The sequence below is a fragment of the Schistocerca serialis genome, chromosome 4, assembly GCF_023864345.2.
Source record: "Schistocerca serialis cubense isolate TAMUIC-IGC-003099 chromosome 4, iqSchSeri2.2, whole genome shotgun sequence".
NCBI lineage: Eukaryota > Metazoa > Arthropoda > Insecta > Orthoptera > Acrididae > Schistocerca > Schistocerca serialis.
Genome location: NC_064641.1, coordinates 597,824,461 through 597,843,343, shown reverse-complemented (window position 1 = coordinate 597,843,343; position 18,883 = coordinate 597,824,461). Strand labels below are relative to the sequence as shown.

At 39.3% G+C, this 18,883-nt stretch overlaps 1 protein-coding gene across 2 annotated transcripts in view; it reads left to right on the top strand.

Annotated features, from left to right (window-relative positions):
- The window catches only part of LOC126475365 (DNA mismatch repair protein Msh3-like), a 356,972-nt gene that overhangs the window by 35,482 nt on the left and 302,607 nt on the right, over window positions 1–18,883 (top strand). For both annotated transcript variants that reach the window (XM_050103183.1, XM_050103182.1), the window contains exon 3: window positions 9,251–9,395. In XM_050103183.1, coding sequence (XP_049959140.1) covers window positions 9,251–9,395 — 145 coding nt within the window. The remainder of the gene's footprint in view (window positions 1–9,250; window positions 9,396–18,883) is intronic.

The window sequence follows — 18,883 nt, the reverse complement described above, 5'->3', positions numbered from 1 at the left end:
TCACTAATGCATTGATGATAGCTATGCTGCCAACTGAAATCTAGATCTGCAGTAAGATTCAGATGATATTAAGACCGAAGCTGATCTTCTTTCTGTCTTGGCTCACTGTTATTGTTGGCCATCAGCTTGGGGCTCTGTGATTTTGTGGTCAACCTATAAAGAGGAATCACAGCCAATAGCTTCGTATGCTGGCTGTGCCCTTGATATGACATAAGGCCATGATGTTTTTTGCAGTATCTGTTGCAGAGTTGAAAAGGCTGGTCCAATGTCACAACAGTTTCCTCTCAATGGCAGTGGTGATATGGGTTTGCATCTCACTGCAGGAACTGATCACTGATAGTGTTCAGCTTGGATGGGACCAAACATATGTGATGAGGCTTTGGTTTTTATGTGCTTGAACGTAGACTTGTAGTGAATTTTATGATATATTGTTTCATGGATTGAAAATTACCAAATTCCCAGTGTGCACTGTGAAAGTGTGTGTGAAACTTCGTGACATTGTAGCTGATGATGAGTACCTCCTATTCAGTTTGTGAGTAATTATGTTCTGCTATTGTAAACATCTTTAACACATAAGCAGTTGGGTGCTCCTTGCTATGCTCAAATGAACGCAGATTTTTGAATTTGTTTATTTGATACATTACATGGTGACACAACATATGAGTACAATAACATGAAACTGGCTGGAGACAATACAAAGTCAGTAGCATAACAACATCCAAGTCTTGAAGGCGACATGATAGTTAACAGTTGACAGTCCACTGGTGGGGAAGCTGGTGGCGAGGCATGACCTGCCCCTGTGGCTGTGATGGTGTGGAACAACTATGAATGGAATTACAGGGGGGGGGGGGGGGCTGAAGGAGGATGAGTTCTTATTCCACTGAAGGTTGTAAAAATGAGATGCAGTGGAAGGATTGGAGAGAAAAAGACTGGGGGGGTGCAGTTGCATTAATGGAGCTGGTTCTGGTGTCAAGTGATGGTACGGACTTTGGAATCAAGTATAAAAACCTGACATCCTCATTTCTGATGAATGGTGACCATGAACCACCAGTCTTGTTGGCTAAACCCATGGGCCCACACACACATGCCAGGCCAGAACTTTGGAGAGGGGAGAGGAATCAGGGTGCTGGGTGCAGGGTGCAGGGAGGAGAGAATGTGACAGGGAAGAGACTGACATCCATCAAAGAGCTTTCACAGCCCCTTCTTGCTAAACAGTTTTGCCTGATATGAAAATGTCACAGCATCTTCCACGGAAGTATCGTGGACTACATATTCATCTGCTGTTTGAATGTCCAAACGACCCTTTCTGCCTTTCTGTTTGATTGGGGATGAAAAGGAGACATAGTGCTTCACTCCATTCTTAGCACAGAAATTCTCATACTTCCTCCTGAAATTACAGACTGTTGTCAGCCACTAATGCTTGCAGCAGGCCCTTTCTTGCAAAAATCTTTGGGTGTAGAGCAGTTAACATTGTATGGGGACCTGGAAAAGTGTCAATGATGATGAGTCATATGGTATTCAGGAATGTGCCTGCAAAATTGAGGTGCACTCATTCCCAGGGTTTGGTCGGTGCTGGCCAAGAGAAGAAAACCTGATGTTGGGCTGCCTACTGTTCCACATATTTGTTGCATTGATGGACTAGGCTCTCTATTTCCCAGTTGATGATTGTCCTGTAAGCATGGCAGTGAGTGAGTAGTTTGGTCCTGGAAGTGCCCTAATGCCCCTGATGCAGCAACTGTAGGCTATGTTGGTAGAATCAGTACATGGTATGCAGTGTGATCTGTGGTTAAAAGGATCACACTGTTGACTTGAAGCAAATGGTGCCACAGGCCATAGTAATGCCAAAGATTAGTATACCATTGCCTGGCCAATTTCTCTGGCCATCTCCTCAAGATGAAGGTGTGAACTTGTGTGAGAATGGTGTCCGCCTCTTTGGCAGTGGCAATGCAGGCTCCTTTAATGGGAAAATGGCCCACGGCTTGTTGAACCTCAACATACAGGCAGAAACAAAGAATTTCCTTGAGATCAAACTTGTAGTTGGCCCTAGGTGTTGGCATGAAAGAGCGTCCACATTTGCATCCTGAGATGTACTTCTATAAAGGATTTCATAGGTATATCTTGGGAAGAACAATACCCAGCCCTGGGTCTGATGAGCAGTACAATCTGGGACATGAGCTATTATGTGAACAGTGAGATTAACGGCTTGTGGTCCATAAAGAAAGACATGAAATTTCTTCAAAGCAAATATAGCTTCTTTTTCAATATGGGAGTATTTCATTTGTGCAGAGGTGCAGGATTTGAAACATAAGTGAAGGGGTGCTCTAAACCATCACCCTCCCAATGAGCAAAGACAGTCCCTATACCTTGGTCTGATACACCCGTTGGGACCACTATTTGCTTCCACAGTTGGAAAGTCACTAAATGAAGGGCTGAGAGCAGACTCTGTGTAAGCTCTCTGAACACCTTTGCACACATGGCTTACCATGTGAAAACCTCTCCTTTCATACACAAGTGATGAATGGATAAGCTATCTGAGATGCTGTTGGAATGAATTTTCTGTGATATGCAATTTTTTCCAGAAAGACCTGGAGTTGCTTTTTAGCTGGCCGAGACATGGATACAATTGCTTCAATGTGTTTCTGAATTTTTATTATACCTCTGTGAGAAAGGATGTAGCCTAAATATTCCACTGAAGGCTGAAAAAAATTACATTTGCTGAGATTTCACTTGAGTTCTGCCCCCTGCAGACTGAAAAACTGTGACTTCAGGTTTACTAAATGCTGCTCGATGGAACTTCCCATGATGACAATGTCATCCAAATAGTTAATGCAACCTGGAAAATTGCCAGGGCACTGGAGACCCTAAAAGCCAAACGCTTATAATTTATTTAAACCATACAGTGTGTTAATCACCAATATCTTCTGTGGACATTTGGCTAATGGGAGCTGTAAGTATGTCTCAGTGAGGTCAATTTTGGAGAAGAAGTGTCCACCTGCCAGCTTCATGTACAGTTCTTCAGGCTTTGGAATGGGTAACATATCCACATCACCATGACCTTGACATCCCTGCAAAGTCTGAGTTTGCTGGACTGTTTCCTGGTGGTAACTGGGGTCGTAGCCCACTGACTTGATGATATAGGTTCTATGACATCCAACTCCTGCAACCTGTCTAGTTCGTCCTTAACATGGCCACTGAGTGTGAGTGGATCCAGCCAGGATGAAAAAAATCAAGGCTGTTCCATAGGTGTCAACAAAATATGAGCTTAGAAATTCTTTGCTTTAGCCAGACCAGAAGTAAAATGTTGGGGAATGCAGGGCAGGCAGTACAGAGGGCATCCAGTTGTTGATAAGAAATATTCTTGGAGACTAGATTGTCTGTCTCATTAATGGGAAATCCAGAAGGCATAAATGTATCAAAACCAAAGAGCTCCTTAGTATCAGCACTGTTGACACTATGTCTCTGGTCATATTTTTGTAAATGGTTTTCGTAGTAAACTCCCCTTTCAGTGGAATGCATTGTCTGTTATAATTAATCAACTGTCAAAGTGCTGGAGTTAGTGTGGACACTCCTAGTTGTAAATAGGTTTTAAAGTTGATTAGACCTGCAGTAGCACCTGTATCAACTTGAAAGTTGACTAACCAGCCAGCCACACACAGTGAAATGAGGGGTTTATCATGGGACCTCCCTACATGGATGGTGTGGAACACACAATATTAACATTCATTTGATCTCGGTGATCAGAAAATGGGAATGGCTGCCTGACAAAAAGATGTGAGGTGTCTCTGTTGTGCGCATTCAGTGCAGTCTGCTCACAGGAATGTACAGTTGTCTCTACCATGCTTCTGAAAACAGTCCGGGCAGGATGGGTAAGGCTACCACACCCTGATGTGGCATGGGACCCACTGTTTACGTATGGCGGGATGCAAGTGCTGTTGTTTGTGTACTGCCCCGACATCACCACTACTGCTGAATCTGTAACATGCCTGGTTCCTGTGCTAAATGCAACACCTTGTCTAAAGAATGGTCATCAGTCTGTGAAGCTTTTAACTGAAACTCTTCGTTGGGTGCTGTGCCGATGATCGCGTCACTGGTTATGCCTTCTGCATGAGATTCTTTGGCAGTAGTCGTAAAAATCTTTCATCGGTGACTTAACCCCTAGAGTTTAGCCATCGAAGCTCAATATGACTGACTCAGCTGCTTGAGACGTTGGTGAAACTGGAGGTGAGCAGAAATCACATGACAATGTTTTTGGTTGTGAACCCTTGATAAAGAACAAATTTAGTTCAAAGTCAGTTTACTGGGCTCCATTGGAGGAAGCAGTTTGCAAAACAACCAATAAGTTTGTGGTGAATCCATAATAAGGAAAGGGATTTAGCAGTATCATCACCTTTTACCTCAAATGCTGTAAAGTGCTATCACAACCATTTTTTATACGAGTCCCAGTCTTCCAACGTTTCCTCGTACAGCAGAAATGGTGGAGGATTGACCGTTGGCTGCTGCAGTACTCTGGCCAGGACGTTCTCCATACACTTTTGGCTTTCTACTTATTGAACCATCAGCTGTTGCATAACAGGGACAAGATATGGTTCACCCATAGTGCCTGGAGAGAAAGAAGTGCCGGTGACCATTTAACACATACATAGTCTGCTGTTCATTGGACCATCCTAAAACGTCAGCCAAGTGCCTAGGTTTAAGTGATGGAAAACACTCAAGCTAAGTCTGCAGTTGCCAGTTGCCAGTTTGTGGCACACAACATAAATGAACCCTGATTTTTCAATTAGTGTATTTGATGCACCCAGTTGAATGGAATGGATAGTGTCTTGAAAGGAGGGTATAAGATGAACATCAACAAAAGCAAAATGAGGATAATGGAATGTAGTCGAATTAAGTCGAGTGATGCTGAGGGAATTAGATTAGGAAATGAGACACTTAAAGTAGTAAAGGAGTTTTGCTATTTGGGGAGCAAAATAACTGACAATGGTCGAAGTAGAGAGGATATAAAATGTAGACTGGCAATGGCAAGGAAAGCATTTCTGAAGAAGAGAAATTTGTTAACATCGAGTATAGATTTAAGTGTCAGGAAATTTCTGAAAGTATTTGTATGGAGTGTAGCCATGTATGGAAGTGAAACATGGATGATAAATAGTTTGGACAAGAAGAGAATAGAAGCTTTTGAAGTGTGGTGCTACAGAAGAATGCTGAAGATTAGATGGGTAGATCACATAACTAATGAGGAAGTATTGAATAGGATTGGGGAGAAGAGAAGTTTGTGGCACAACTTGACTAGAAGAAGGGATCGGTTGGTAGGAAATGTTCTGAGGCATCAAGGGATCACCAATTTAGTATTGGAGGGCAGCGTGGAGGGTAAAAATCGTAGAGGGAGACCAAGAGATGAATACACTAGGCAGATTCAGAAGGATGTAGGTTGCGGTAGGTACTGGGAGATGAAGAAGCTTGCACAGGATAAAGTAGCATGGAGAGCTGCTTTAAACCAGTCTCAGGACTGAAGACCACAACAACAACAACGATTGCACACCATACAATAACATGAAACTGTCCAGAGGTGATACGTAGGCATTAGCATAACAATGCCCAAATCTTGATGGCTGACGATATTTAAGAAATGACCGCAGGGCATAGGCTGAGAATGGGAGACTTGTGTTGTCCTATATGTAGACCAGCATAGATGTCAATGGTCTTGGTGGCACCAGTTTTGAGTCAGTATGTGCAGCTAGCATTGTAGACTCATTCTGGAGGCCATCTGTGGAGCCTCTGCTGTCGGTCCCCACATCCACAGCTAGTAAGCCTTAACTCAGCACATGGTGTAACTTTTTTGGGGTGCTGGTGCGACAAGTTGCTCATGCAACTGATGCAGAGTACAAATTTGGAATGAGGCAGATCGTGAAAAGTAATGATAACTCTAGGTTTACCACACTTGCTATTGAGGTTTTTCAGTGGTAAACTTTCACTGATGCTCTGTGGCCACTTGTTGGTGGCTACCATCTGGCTGTGTGTGAAGGTGTCTAGACAAGGTGTTGCCCAGAGATGCACATAATTTGCCTTGTCAAATGCCACAGTCTGAACCCCCTTCTTTCTTAATACTTTGGAGACTGAACCCGAACATAGCTCAGACCACATCACTGTTCAAAAGATCACACCTGAGTATAGCGCGGGCCGCAATTTCCTCAACTGCTGTTGTGATGGCTGACTCATTAAGTTTTGCAGTTTGCTGTAATTCTGCTACTAATATGTCATGTTTGTTGAGTGAACAAGGAATTTTGGAAGCTCAAGAGGAAGAAATTGCTTAGTAACTAACCTCACAATTTTTTTTTGGAAGGATAGTTATATTTTCTGTAATCATTATTTTAAAATTTATAGTGTATCAAAGAACTAAAGTTAATATGTAAATTAAAGCTTGAGTCTTGGTACTTTTTTAGTATGTATTACTCTTGAAGATATATTGATTACACATGTGTCGGTAACACTTTAAATAATGGCAATAACTGGCTAATCTTCTTGGGCTAATAGGCCTCTAAGTGGCCAATCCTTAGACTGATAGCTGGTTTGGTGGATATGTATGTTTGCATTTTTGCTATTTTTGAGGTTGCAGTGTAAAGTGGATGCATGCAGTTTTGAAACAGGATATGTACATTTGTTAGGAGCTTTTGTGGCTTTGTGCCCGTTGCAGCGATATCATCTGGGTAGTTTACACATGATGATAGTGAGCAAATGACCTGCTCTAGATAGCACTGAAACAATGCCAGTTCACTAATCGTCCTGAAATGTAAACCATTTGTAGAGGTAAACTCCAAACAGGTTGTTTGTTGTGATTAATTTCTGTGATTAATCATCCAAAGGAATATGTATGTCGGCATCTGGAAGAGAGATTTTTGAGAAATACTCACAGTTGGTGAATTCAAGATGAGTTCTTTGGATCATGGAAGAGATGAAAGTTGATTACTGATGGAACATTAGTTGTGGCCCCATTGAGGCTTCTTGTTGGGTTTCTTGATACAAATTGTACTGCTCATTTACTAAATGATTATGATTCTGAGATTTATTGCTCTTTTAGTTTATCAGGCACAGTTTTCACCTTAGGATGAGTGGTCTGGCCTTTGGACAAAAATAATGAGGAAAAGTTTATAGATTCAGTGTGATGAGTACTGTATAATTGGTTACATGTCCAAATCCTAATATGAACAGGAAGTAAAATTAATTTTGCAATGTGTCCAAAGATTGGAAAAAAATTCATTTCAAAACACGACAGAACTAATATGTAATGGGGAACTCAAATCCTTTGACAGTATCTAAACCATATACTGAGATGCTGGGATATCAACTTATAAGTGACATCTATGATGACCATTCTTCTTAATTGAATATGTTGATTGCAACAACCTACTAACCTGAAAGATAATTGTTACAATCGTGCTGTCCCTAAATACTGATAGAGGGAGAGGATTTGTTGGTGTGTCAGATGGCCTGGTGTCAGTTGAAATGCTGACTTGTGGTAACAACACTGTGTCTGAGACGCTTTGTCATCATTGCTAAGTTTGCCATGTTAGTGGTGTTCTGAATATGACGGATGGCAGCTTACATTACGTCAAAAGCTTGTACTATGGCTGATGCTTCTTGCAAGGTAAGATCTGTAGAGGTTCCAGACAGATAAGATTATTTGGAGCAAAATTTATCAACAGCTTTGAATGGGCAAAACAGTGTAAGACTTAAGTCAGTGGTGTCCAACACCCAGCCCGTGGGCCACATGCAGCCGAGGCAAGTATCCGTATGGCCCAAGAATTAACACCTATTACACAATCAGTAAAAAAAAAAAAAAAAAATTAAATAAAAAATAAAATAAAAAAATTCCATAAAATTCTGTTTATGTAAAGTTATGATAAATTGAATATTTTCAATCTGGAACTCCCACCACATAATGCTTTTCTCTCATTGGTCTAACCCGTTCTTAACATTGCAGTCTGTGCTATACTTGAACCCCCAAGAGTCTTGTTCTTGTAACCACCCAACTTGTCAGACGTGCTTGTTTGTTATCTTACGCCTACATCAGTTGCAACTTTGAAACTAAACATATATTTAAAATAATAAATGAAATCTCATATATAAAATGTCAAATTAATTCCATCTTGCTTTTTTAGAATAAATAAACATACATTAATAAGTTATATGTAACCTAAATATGTTAAATGTGTGTCTCTTACTGCTTTTTTTAGCTCAGCAGTTATTATTAGTATTAAGTAAATTATGTGTGGCCCAGAAATTCTCATCTTCTTCCAATGTGGCCCAGGTAAGCTAAAAGGTCGCATATCCTCGACTTAAGGCATTTTGGGTTGTCACATGTGAATGTGTATTTCTGACAGATGCCACAAATAACTTCAATCCAGATTATGAATGGCTGCTCAGATAACTGCAGAGTTGCAAATAACACATGATTCTTCTGACTGTAGTAAGATTCTAGTAAACAGCACAATTCCTTGAAAGACTCATCTCTGTCTCATCCAGTTATGACAGTTTATGCAATAAATAAATAAATAAATAAATAAATGAAAAAATGAAATAATGAAGGCTCATCCCAGATAAAGACAAATGTTGATGAATGTTGTCATTCATTTTCTTGAAGGTGTGAAGTGCTGATGCAAATAGTGAAAATACGCGTTTCGGTTCTCTTTTTGTTACATTGCAGGACTTTTCTTCCTCAGCATGAGCGAGGGAAGATTAAAAAAAAATCCATACCTTGTGAAGTCTGACTGATGTATACAAAAGCTGACAGATTTGTTAGATTTCAGATAACAGTGAATCTTTTCCTGGCAGAAGAAAGAGGGATAAAATTAAAGGAATGAACTTTCCCACTTTCTTGTTAATTAAATCAAGACCTTGGCCCCAAAGGTGACTCCTATACCTACTCCTTCTACAGGGATTTTTTCACTCTTTTTGTCACTCTCCTGTAAGATCATGAAATCCCAATTTTCAAATGCTAGTGACTGTTAATTTTAGTGTGTATTTGTCAGAATGATCCTGTCTGGTAGTCACCCACCTTTGTTATGTCTAATGGGTGGCAGTTTATATTTGAATTGTTCTTATCTATAATGACCTTTGATAGCTGTCAATATTAATGTAACTTGCATGATAAAATATCTGTCAAAATGATCCACAGACATTGCAATATTGTTGTTTATTCATTTGTAGTTTCACAAATCTTTTGTACTCTAGATCTGTAAGTTTACTTTCTTTACAGATCAGAGATTCAGGCACAGAAATCGAAGAAAAATGGGCTTACAGCCCTGGAGAAACAAGTGCTTGGTCTGAAGCAACAACATCCTGGAATGATTCTCATGATACAAAATGGATACAAGTACCACTTTTATGAAGAAGATGCTGAGGTAAAATGGGAATATTTCTGTATTATATGCAGCTTCCGATTCGCTCACAAAACAGATTTTCAGAAGCATATTTGATGCTTAGTCAGAAAGTTGGTTATATCCTACCTTTTGGTGGTAAGCTGGACTCACTTATTTTTCTGATATGGGAACAAATGCTTAAAGAGTTCTGTATTGTCATAGAGAAAAGGTAACAAATACTTCAATTAATGATGAAAATAAAACTTGCTATAGAATTGCCTCAGTTTACTGATTGCCACCATATAACAGTTTTGTTGACAACTTAATTGTTGCTGCAGGCACCTACCACTCACCCTGAACTCTTTCTCTCCAGAATAGAAATAGTAAATTGCTTTCCTGGGTTTTATTGTGGTCGTCTTCTTGTATGGTTTGTTTTGTAGGTTTTTGTAACACAGTTGTCACTGTCTTTGATAATGAATGCACGAAGTTCATTGTTTATTTCTACTTTTCATTTGATGTATGTTACTTTTTGATTACTTTAGTCTTGTTAAAGTATTATTTTTTAAGTCTGCTTTAAACTTACTGTGTTAAGTTCCTCTATCCACTGCTGAAGTTACTTTGTACTATTGGTAAACATTGATGTTGTAGGATCTCTTTGTGCAACTCATCTTTCAGTTCTGAGATTCTCACTGTCCTGATGAAGTCTAATGGAAGCTGAAGCATTAATGTTTATATTTCTTCAGTATAATTATCTTTTTTCTTTTGAACTTCAGTACAGGTTTGGCTGAAACTGAGTCAAAAGTTTTCTCAGAATCTGTTAATGTCACATTGCTCAATGACCTGGTGCAAGTCTGCCATTTGGATGCCACTTTTGGTGACTTCTGTGTCCTTCAGCCGATGATACCCAGTGTTCACAAATGGTCGCCCTTCCAATGACTAAGGGTTCAACGTTGCTTAACTTAAGTGATCAAGTGAGAACAGTGTATCCAATGTGGCATAGCCTTTAGCATAATCTATTAATCTTAGACAAAGTGATAACTCAAACTAATTTCTTCTTTTTGTAATTTCACCCACAACTCACAAATGACCCATTGTACTGTATCTAGGTACTTATAAAGCCAGTTTATTTATTTACTCGATAAAGTCCAATTTTTTTCCCTTTCAGTTAATGATAATTTTGGGAATATCGCAAATCTTTTGGAGAGAAGGTTTGATTTCTTGTCTGTCTGTTTTATTTTGAAGTACAGCTGTTACAGTATAGGTCCAAATTAGCAGATTGTGTGTCAGCAGATATTAACAGGCATTTTCCAAGTATTACTTTTGCTATAAACCTGTACCTAGTAGTTGGATGTGTGCTGCATCATCAGTCCACCGGCAGGCTACACTTTGAGTATTCCACCAATGGCATCTGTACAGGCCAGCCATCAGAGGCCACCTGCACTGGGCCACATGACTTGTGCACATGGCATGGCATCCGCCACACCGTCTACCAGAGCCCTTCTCTTTATAAGCACAGTGCAGTAGGCACTCACTGTCACATTGTGCTCATACTTATTGTCAGCAACTCCTTGTAAGAGTTCTTGGATCATTTCTATGTTTGTCTGTGCATTCTCAACTATTGTTTGCTTTTATGTGGAAGAAGAATAAACTTGGTTCATTGTGGCCCTACTGTCATTTGTATTTTACGGTATGATAAAACTGGTGATGAGTGTAGTGTTCACTCACATTTGCTGATTCTATTTGGTTGTTCCTTTGTTTCTTCTGTCCACGGAGACAGTGCCCCCAATCTCTCCTTGAGCAGCAGCAGTCTCTTGCAGTTGCTATCACAAACTTGTTGGCCACATTAATATGTAGGCTTCCATTGATGTAACCACTGCCCTTTCCTCCTCATGATGATTCAGCTGAAGTCTGGGAGGCTTATGAGAGGCAGCTTTGGTAACACTTCTTTGCGTTTGGTGTCACTGATGCAAACATCTGTAAGGCTTTGTTCCTTTCTTGAATTTTTGCTTGGATCTACCAGTTGTTGTGCCAGTTAGCACCATTACAGGAACCAATGATGCTTTGGTACTGATCCCCCATGGTACACAAAACGGGTCAGATCGTTGTTGCAGAAGCAACGAAAAAAGCATGCCAAATTTAAAAGAAAGCAAAGTTTTACAGAAGTTCGAAATATGGTGCGTACTTCAATGCGATATGCTTTTAATAATTTCCACAATGAAATTCTGTCTCAAAATCTGGCAGAAAACCCAAAGAGAGTGTGGTCATACATAAAGCACACCAGTGGCAGGACACAGTCAGTACCTTCACTGCACGATAACAACGGTGAAGTCACTCATGGCAGTGCCACTAAAGCAGAGTTATTAAACACGGTTTTCCACAACTCCTTCACCAAAGATGAAGTAAATATTCCTGAATTCCAATCAAGAACAACTGCCTAGGTGAGAAACATAGAAGTAGATATCCTCGGAGTAACAAAGCAGCTTAAATCACTTAATAAGGGCAAGGCCTCTGGTCCAGATTGTATACCAGTCAGGTTCCTCTCGGAGTATGCTGATAAAATAGCTCCATATTTAGGAATTATATACAACCGCTCGCTCACAGTAAGATCCGTACCTAAAGACTGGAAAATTGCTCAAGTCACACCAATACCCAGAAAGGGAAGTAGGAGTAATCCGCTGAATTACAGGCCTATATCACTAACGTCGATTTGCAGTAGGGTTTTGGAACATGTACTGTGTTTGAACATTATGAAGTACCTCCAAGAAAATGATTTATTGACACACAGTCACCGCGGTTTCAGAAAATATTGTTCTTTTGAAACACAACTAGCTCTTTATACTCTTGAAGTAATAAGTGCTGTTGACGGGGAATGTCAAATTGATTCCATATTTTTAGATTTCCAAAAGGCTTTTGACACCGTTCCTCACAAGCATCTTCTAACCAAACTGCGTACCTACGGAGTATGGAACCAATTGTGCGACTGGATTTGTGATTTCCTGTCAGAAAGGTCACAGTTCGTAGTAATAGATGGAAAGTCATCGAGTAAAACAAAAGTATTATCCGGTGTTCCCCAAGGAAGTGTTATAGGCCGTCTATTGTTCCTGATCTATATTAACGACATACGAGACAATCTGAGTAGCCACCTTAGATTGTTTGCAGATGATGCTGTCATTTACCGTCTTGTAAAGTCATCAGATGATCAAAATGACTTGCAAAATGATGTAGATAAGATATCTGTATGGTGCGAAAAGTGGTAGTTGACCCTGAATAAGGAAAAGTGTGTAGTTATTCACATGAGTACTAAAAGAAATCAGCTAAATTTCGATTATGTGGTAAGTCACACAAATCTGAAGGCTGTAAATTCAACTAAATACGTAGGGATTACAATTACAAGTAACCTAAATTGGAACAATCACATAGATAATATTGTGGGTAGAGCAAACCAAAGACTGTGATTCATTGGCAGAACACTTAGAGGGTGCAACAGGTCTACTAAAGAGACTACTTACACCATGCTTGTCTGCCCTATTCTGGAGTATTGCTGTGTGGTGTGGGATCCACATCAGGTGAGACTGACGGATGACATCGAAAAAGTACAAAGAAGGGCAGCTCGTTTTGTATTATTGTGAAATAGGGGAGGTGGTGTCACAGACACGATACGTGAATTGGAGGGGCAATCATTAAAGCAAAGGCATTTTTCGTTGCGACAGGATCTTCTCATGAAATTTCAATCACCAGTTTTCTCCTCCGATTGTGAAAACATCCTGTTGTCTCCCACCTACATAGGGAGAAATGATCATCATGATAAAATAAGAGAAATCAGGGCTCACACAGAAAAATTTAAGTGCTCGTTTTTCCCATCTGCTGTTCGGGAGTGGAACGGTAGAGAGACAGCTTGAAGGTGGTTCATTGAAACCTCTGCCAGGCACTTCAATTGTGAATAGCAGAGTAATCACGTAGATGTAGATGTAGATGTTGATGGAATGTGTAAGTTATTGTCAAATTATCACCATAAATGCATGCATGTCATTGAGTACATGTAGAGTTCTATCATTGTTATAAAAGCCCCACCAGTCCTACTGGCTTGGGTGGCCAAACTCCATGGCCTCAGTCACAAATGTCAGTTTGTTACTGAAGCACATCATGATTCCTATGCTGATTTTATGGTCTGTGACACCATCATTTTGTTGCTCCCAGCCCCATCTTGTGGATGTGGATGTAGACATTAACTGTGGCCTCCAGTGCCTATAAATTGTAACAAACTGTTTATCAAATTGAGAGTGACGGACAATGTGCTCGGACTACAAGGGGACATGGATGCAGCCATGACTTTACTGAATTCATAACTCATAAACTTATGTGGATCAGGGATCTCTGGCATTGCCTCTGCCTATTTGATGTTTGGCGAGCTACAAAAAGCATATTCCAATTTTTGGAGCAATTACGGCTCCCGCTATATATAAATCTGTTCTTCGTTCCTTGACTTTTTTCATGGTGGATGATGCTGGCATTGATAATTTGTACCAGGCGACTAGCACAAGTTTTGGTGTTCTCGTAAAGATAAGTTATTTTGTATTATAAAAACATATAGTTTAGTATTGATTATGTGGTAAATAGGTGAATTAGTGTGCCTTTTAAGTGTACCATTAAAGGTTTCATAATATAGCAGAAAACGCGAAAAGATCGTACAGTCGTGTTTTCTGTTTACGTTTTTCCGCAGCAAATCTATATAATTTTGTTTAGTTGTTCTTTGCTCTCTCCAGCAATTTAACTGTAGCATACCGCTTCATTATTTAACTCACATTTCTGGAAAGTAGCGTAAAGTTTGAGTTGTTGTTTCAGAAACTTTGCACTGTTGTTTTTGTTTACACGCAGTTGCGTATAGGCCAAATTTGTGGAACCATATTTTCGTGTTTATCTGTAATTTAACTGACTTATTATTAATAAACTATTACGTTTATCATGAGTGAAAAGTGCTTGACTTGCCGTAGGATTGTTAGGTCGGGGCTTTGATGTGACGGGTGCTGTAGTTTTTTCCATGTGGGTGACTGTAGCGGCGTGGGAATAGAGGAAGTAAATGAGACTCATCAGTGGTTTTGTAGGATATGTAGTAGAGATAGGAAGATACTAGAACAGGAGGGGAAAATTGCTGCCCTTCAGGCTGAGTTAGACAAGGCCAGGGGAGATTTTGGCAGATTAAGGAGGGAGAAGGGTAAAGGCCACAGGAGGAACAGGCCTAGAGCTTTGTCTGATAGCCTCGTGGTGAATGTGGAAAATAGACCTGTTGCTTCAGTTAGAAGCTGGTGAACCTCAAGCAGTTGCAGGTGTAGACAAGGCACAACAAACTTTCAGCAGCAAATTGAAAAGTAAGAATGTAGGGAAATCAGTCAAGAGAAAGAAAGTATTGTTAGGTAGTTCCCATGGAAGAGGTGTTGGCCAACTTTTGCAGGGTGAACTAGGATCAGAATACCAGGTCACCAATTTTTTTTAAACCTAATACTGGTCTGGAGCAGGTGACAGAGGATTTAGGATCATTTTGCAGAGATTTCACTAAGGAAGACACCATGGTTATAGTGGGTGGGGCAGGTAATAGTATTGACAGAGATCCTGGGTACAGTATAAAGTGTGACCTGGCAAAGATTGCATCAGCATTGAAACATACTAGTGTTGAGTTTGTACCTGTTCTTGAGTGCCGTGAGCAACCTCATTTGAACTCTTCTGTCAAGAGAGTTAATTTGGGGTTGTAACGGCTGCGTATGTCGGGTGCAGGGTCACACGTTGGTGTGGTTCCTGTTGATTCTCTCAATAGGTGGGATTATACTAAGCATGGGCTTCACGTCAACAGGAAAGGGAAGGGTAAACTGGCTGGGAAAATAGCAGGAAAGTTAAAGGGGGGGGGGGAGGCACTGTCATGTGAGTGATAAAATACCAGTGGTTATAGGGTTCAGAAAAGACCCTTTTTTAGGGTAGGGAGGACAGAAAGAAACCAAATTTTAAGAGAGGTTAGGACTGAGATAAACCTTCAATTTGAGAAAGAAACCAGAAAACATAATTCTAGCTTATTACATCGGCATAAACAGCTATAGGTTAAGAATTTTCAACAGTCAGCAGTCAATTTTAACTCAGTCAATGTGAAATGTTGGCTATCTTTATTGCATCAAAATATTCGAGGACTGAGAAATAAAATTAATGAATTAATTATCTGCATTGATGAATTAGACTCCTCAAACCCAGCTGACATAATCTGCCTCTCTGAACATCATGTGGCCACTGGTATAGAACTTCTAAGTGTTACAGGGTTTAGGTTAGTGTCTCACTTTTGTAGAGCAGAAATAGAGAAAGGAGGAGTTGCCACATTCATCGGGAACTGTCATAAATTTAAGAACATAGACATTCATAAATTTTGCCTAGATCAGCATATGGAAGCATGTGCAACAGAAGTAGAGTTTCACAAAAAATCCTTCATAATATTAAGTGTATATCGAGCACCTGCAGGTAACTTCAATCTGTTCATAAACCACCTTGAAGTTGTACTGGCCCATTAGCAACCAAAAACAAAGAAATAGTGGTTGCTGATGATTTCAGTGTAGATTTCTTGAAAGACTCTCCCAATAAGAACTTATTTGAGTTAGTAACACTATCATTCAACTTAATTCCCACTGTAAAGTTCCCCACTAGGGTAGCCAATTGCTACAAACAGCCATTGATAATATCTTTATAGAGAAGTCCAATGAACAAAATTATGTTACAAAACCAATAGTCAATGGCCTCTCAGACCATGACATGCAGTTCCTTCTGTTAAATGTTAATACTGAACAGGATATAAAATCTGTTAAATCTGAGCTCAAGAGGGTAATCAATAAGCCAAAAATTGATTATTTTAGGACACTCATCAGAGACATTCACTGGACTGATGTTTGCAGCGCTCATGGCATGGATGAAAAATATAACACTTTTGCCAATAAAGTGCTTACTTTATTTGAACACTGTGTTCCCCCAAAATTAACCAAGGTTAGAGCAAAGTCTACAAAGAAGCCATGGATTACTCAAGGAATAGAAGTATCTTGTAAAACAAAAAGAAAACTAACTGTCAATCCGAAACAGTTCTGGTGTTGATGCTATAGCACATTACTGCAAAATATTAACTGTAATACAGACATCAAAGCAAAAATATTACAAGGAAAAGATAGTCATATCGGATAACAAAATAAAGACAATATGGGATATAGTGAAGGAGGAGATCAGTAGAACCAGACATGAAGAGGGACAAATAGCATTCAGCGTAAATGATTCATTGGTTACAGATGTGTGTAGTGTTGCAGAACTTTTTAACAAACATTTTGTAACTGTTACTGAAAAGATGGGCTTGTCAGGTTCTGTAGATGCTGCTATGGAATACCTCAGACCAGACATTTCAAGTAACTTCCATAATATGAATTTGACCCTAACTACCCCAGCAGAAATAATGTCCACCATAAAATCTTTAAAACCAGAAACATCTAATGGGTATGATGAAATATCAACAAAGTTAATTAAAGAATGTGATTCTGAGTTAAGTAACATATTAAGCTATCTGTGTAACCATTTGTTTATCAGTGGAATATTTCCTGAATGGTTGAAATATGCTGAAGTTAAGCCACTGTTTAAGAAGGGAGATAAAGAAATAGCATCAAATTTCTGTCCAATTTCACTTTTGCCAGAACTCTCAAAAATTTTAGAAAACGTAATGTACAATCAGCTTTATAACCATCTTATCTCAAATAACATACTGTCAAAGTCACAGTTCGGATTTCTAAAGGGTTCTGATATTGAGAAGGCTATCTACACTTACAGTGAAAATGTGCTTAATTCATTAGACTAAAGATTGCAGGCAACTGGTATATTTTGTGATCTGTCAAAGGCATTTGACTGCGTAAATGACAATATCCTTTTAAGTAAATTAGAATATTATTGTGTAATAGGAAATTCTGCAAAATGGTTCAAATCTTATATCTCTGGTAGGAAACAAAGGGTGTTATCAGGAAAGAGACATGTATTAAGCTATCAGTCATCATCCAACTGGGAACTAATTACATGTGAGGTCCCGCAAGGTTCCATTTTAGGGCCCTTACTTTTTCTTGTGTATATCAATGACCTTTCATCAGTACATTACCAGATGCCAAGTTCGTTTTGTTTGCCAATGATACAAACATTGCAATAAATAGCAAATCAAATGTAGTCTAGAAAGATCGGCTAGTAAAATATTTGTGGACATTAATCACTGGTTCCTAGCCAATTCTTTGTCACTAAACTTTGAAAAAACACACTACATGCAGTTCAGAATTTGTAAGGGGTGTCCCACAAGTATATGCCTAACATACGATGACAAGCAGATAGAAGAAGTGGAATGTGTTAAATGCTTGGGATTACAGCTTGATAATAAATTCAACTGGGAGGAGCACACTGCAGAACTGCTGAAGCGTCTTAACATATCTCTATTTGCAAAGCAAATTGTGTCAGACATAGGGGATATAAAAATGAAAAAGCTCGCATACTATGCTTACTTACATTCCATAATGTCATATGGGATTATTTTTTGGGGCAATTCATCTAGCCAAGCTAAAGTTTTCTGAGCACAAAAATGTGCAGTAAGAGTTATATGTGGTATGAACACAAGAACATCCTGCAAAAGCCTGTTTAGGGAACTAGGGATACCAGCTATTGCTTCCCAATACATTTATTCCTTAATGAAATTTTTCATTAAAAATATATCACGTTTTCAAACCAACAACTCAATTCACGGAATCAATACAAGAAATAAGAATAATCTTCACAAGGATTTAAAGTCACATAACTCTTGTACAAAAAGGTGTGCATTATTCAGGAACACACATTTTCAATAACTTGCCAGCAGCCATAAAAAGCTTAACAACCAATGAAATTTCAGTGAATTGGTGTTTGTAAAATGATTCTTACATATCATGTTCATAAAAAAAAAGACGATCATTCCACTTGGGACCTGTGGAAGGTACATTAGCTTATTTGTTTCAGTTGTAATAATTGTCATGTATTATTGTTTTTCTGACATGTTCTACATCCTGGAGGACCTCCTCACTACAAATCAATTGGAATGAAAGTAAATCTAATATAATCTAATCTTCAGTCTGGATGCTTTCAGTGCTTTTGATTTTTTTCTCTTGCAGGTATAGTGCACTTTGTTTCCAACCAGGTCCCTTACCAGCAGTTAGATTCTCTGTACTCTAGGTTGTTGTCTATTTTCTCGGATGGGTTAGATTGTCCAACCAATTTTGGAGCCCACATTACACTGAAATCTATGGTGCTGCCACACTTTTTTTGTGCGTACCATATTCCAGTGGCTTTTTGTGACTAAGTGATATTGGAATTGTACAAGCTGGCATTGTTGGGGGTCATAAAAACTATTATATTGAGTAAGTGGTGTTCACCATCATGATTGTTAAAAATTTTCTGGCCAGCTTCATCATTGCAGTGACTTTGAAGTTTCTGTTAACTCTCAATCTATTGCTGACACC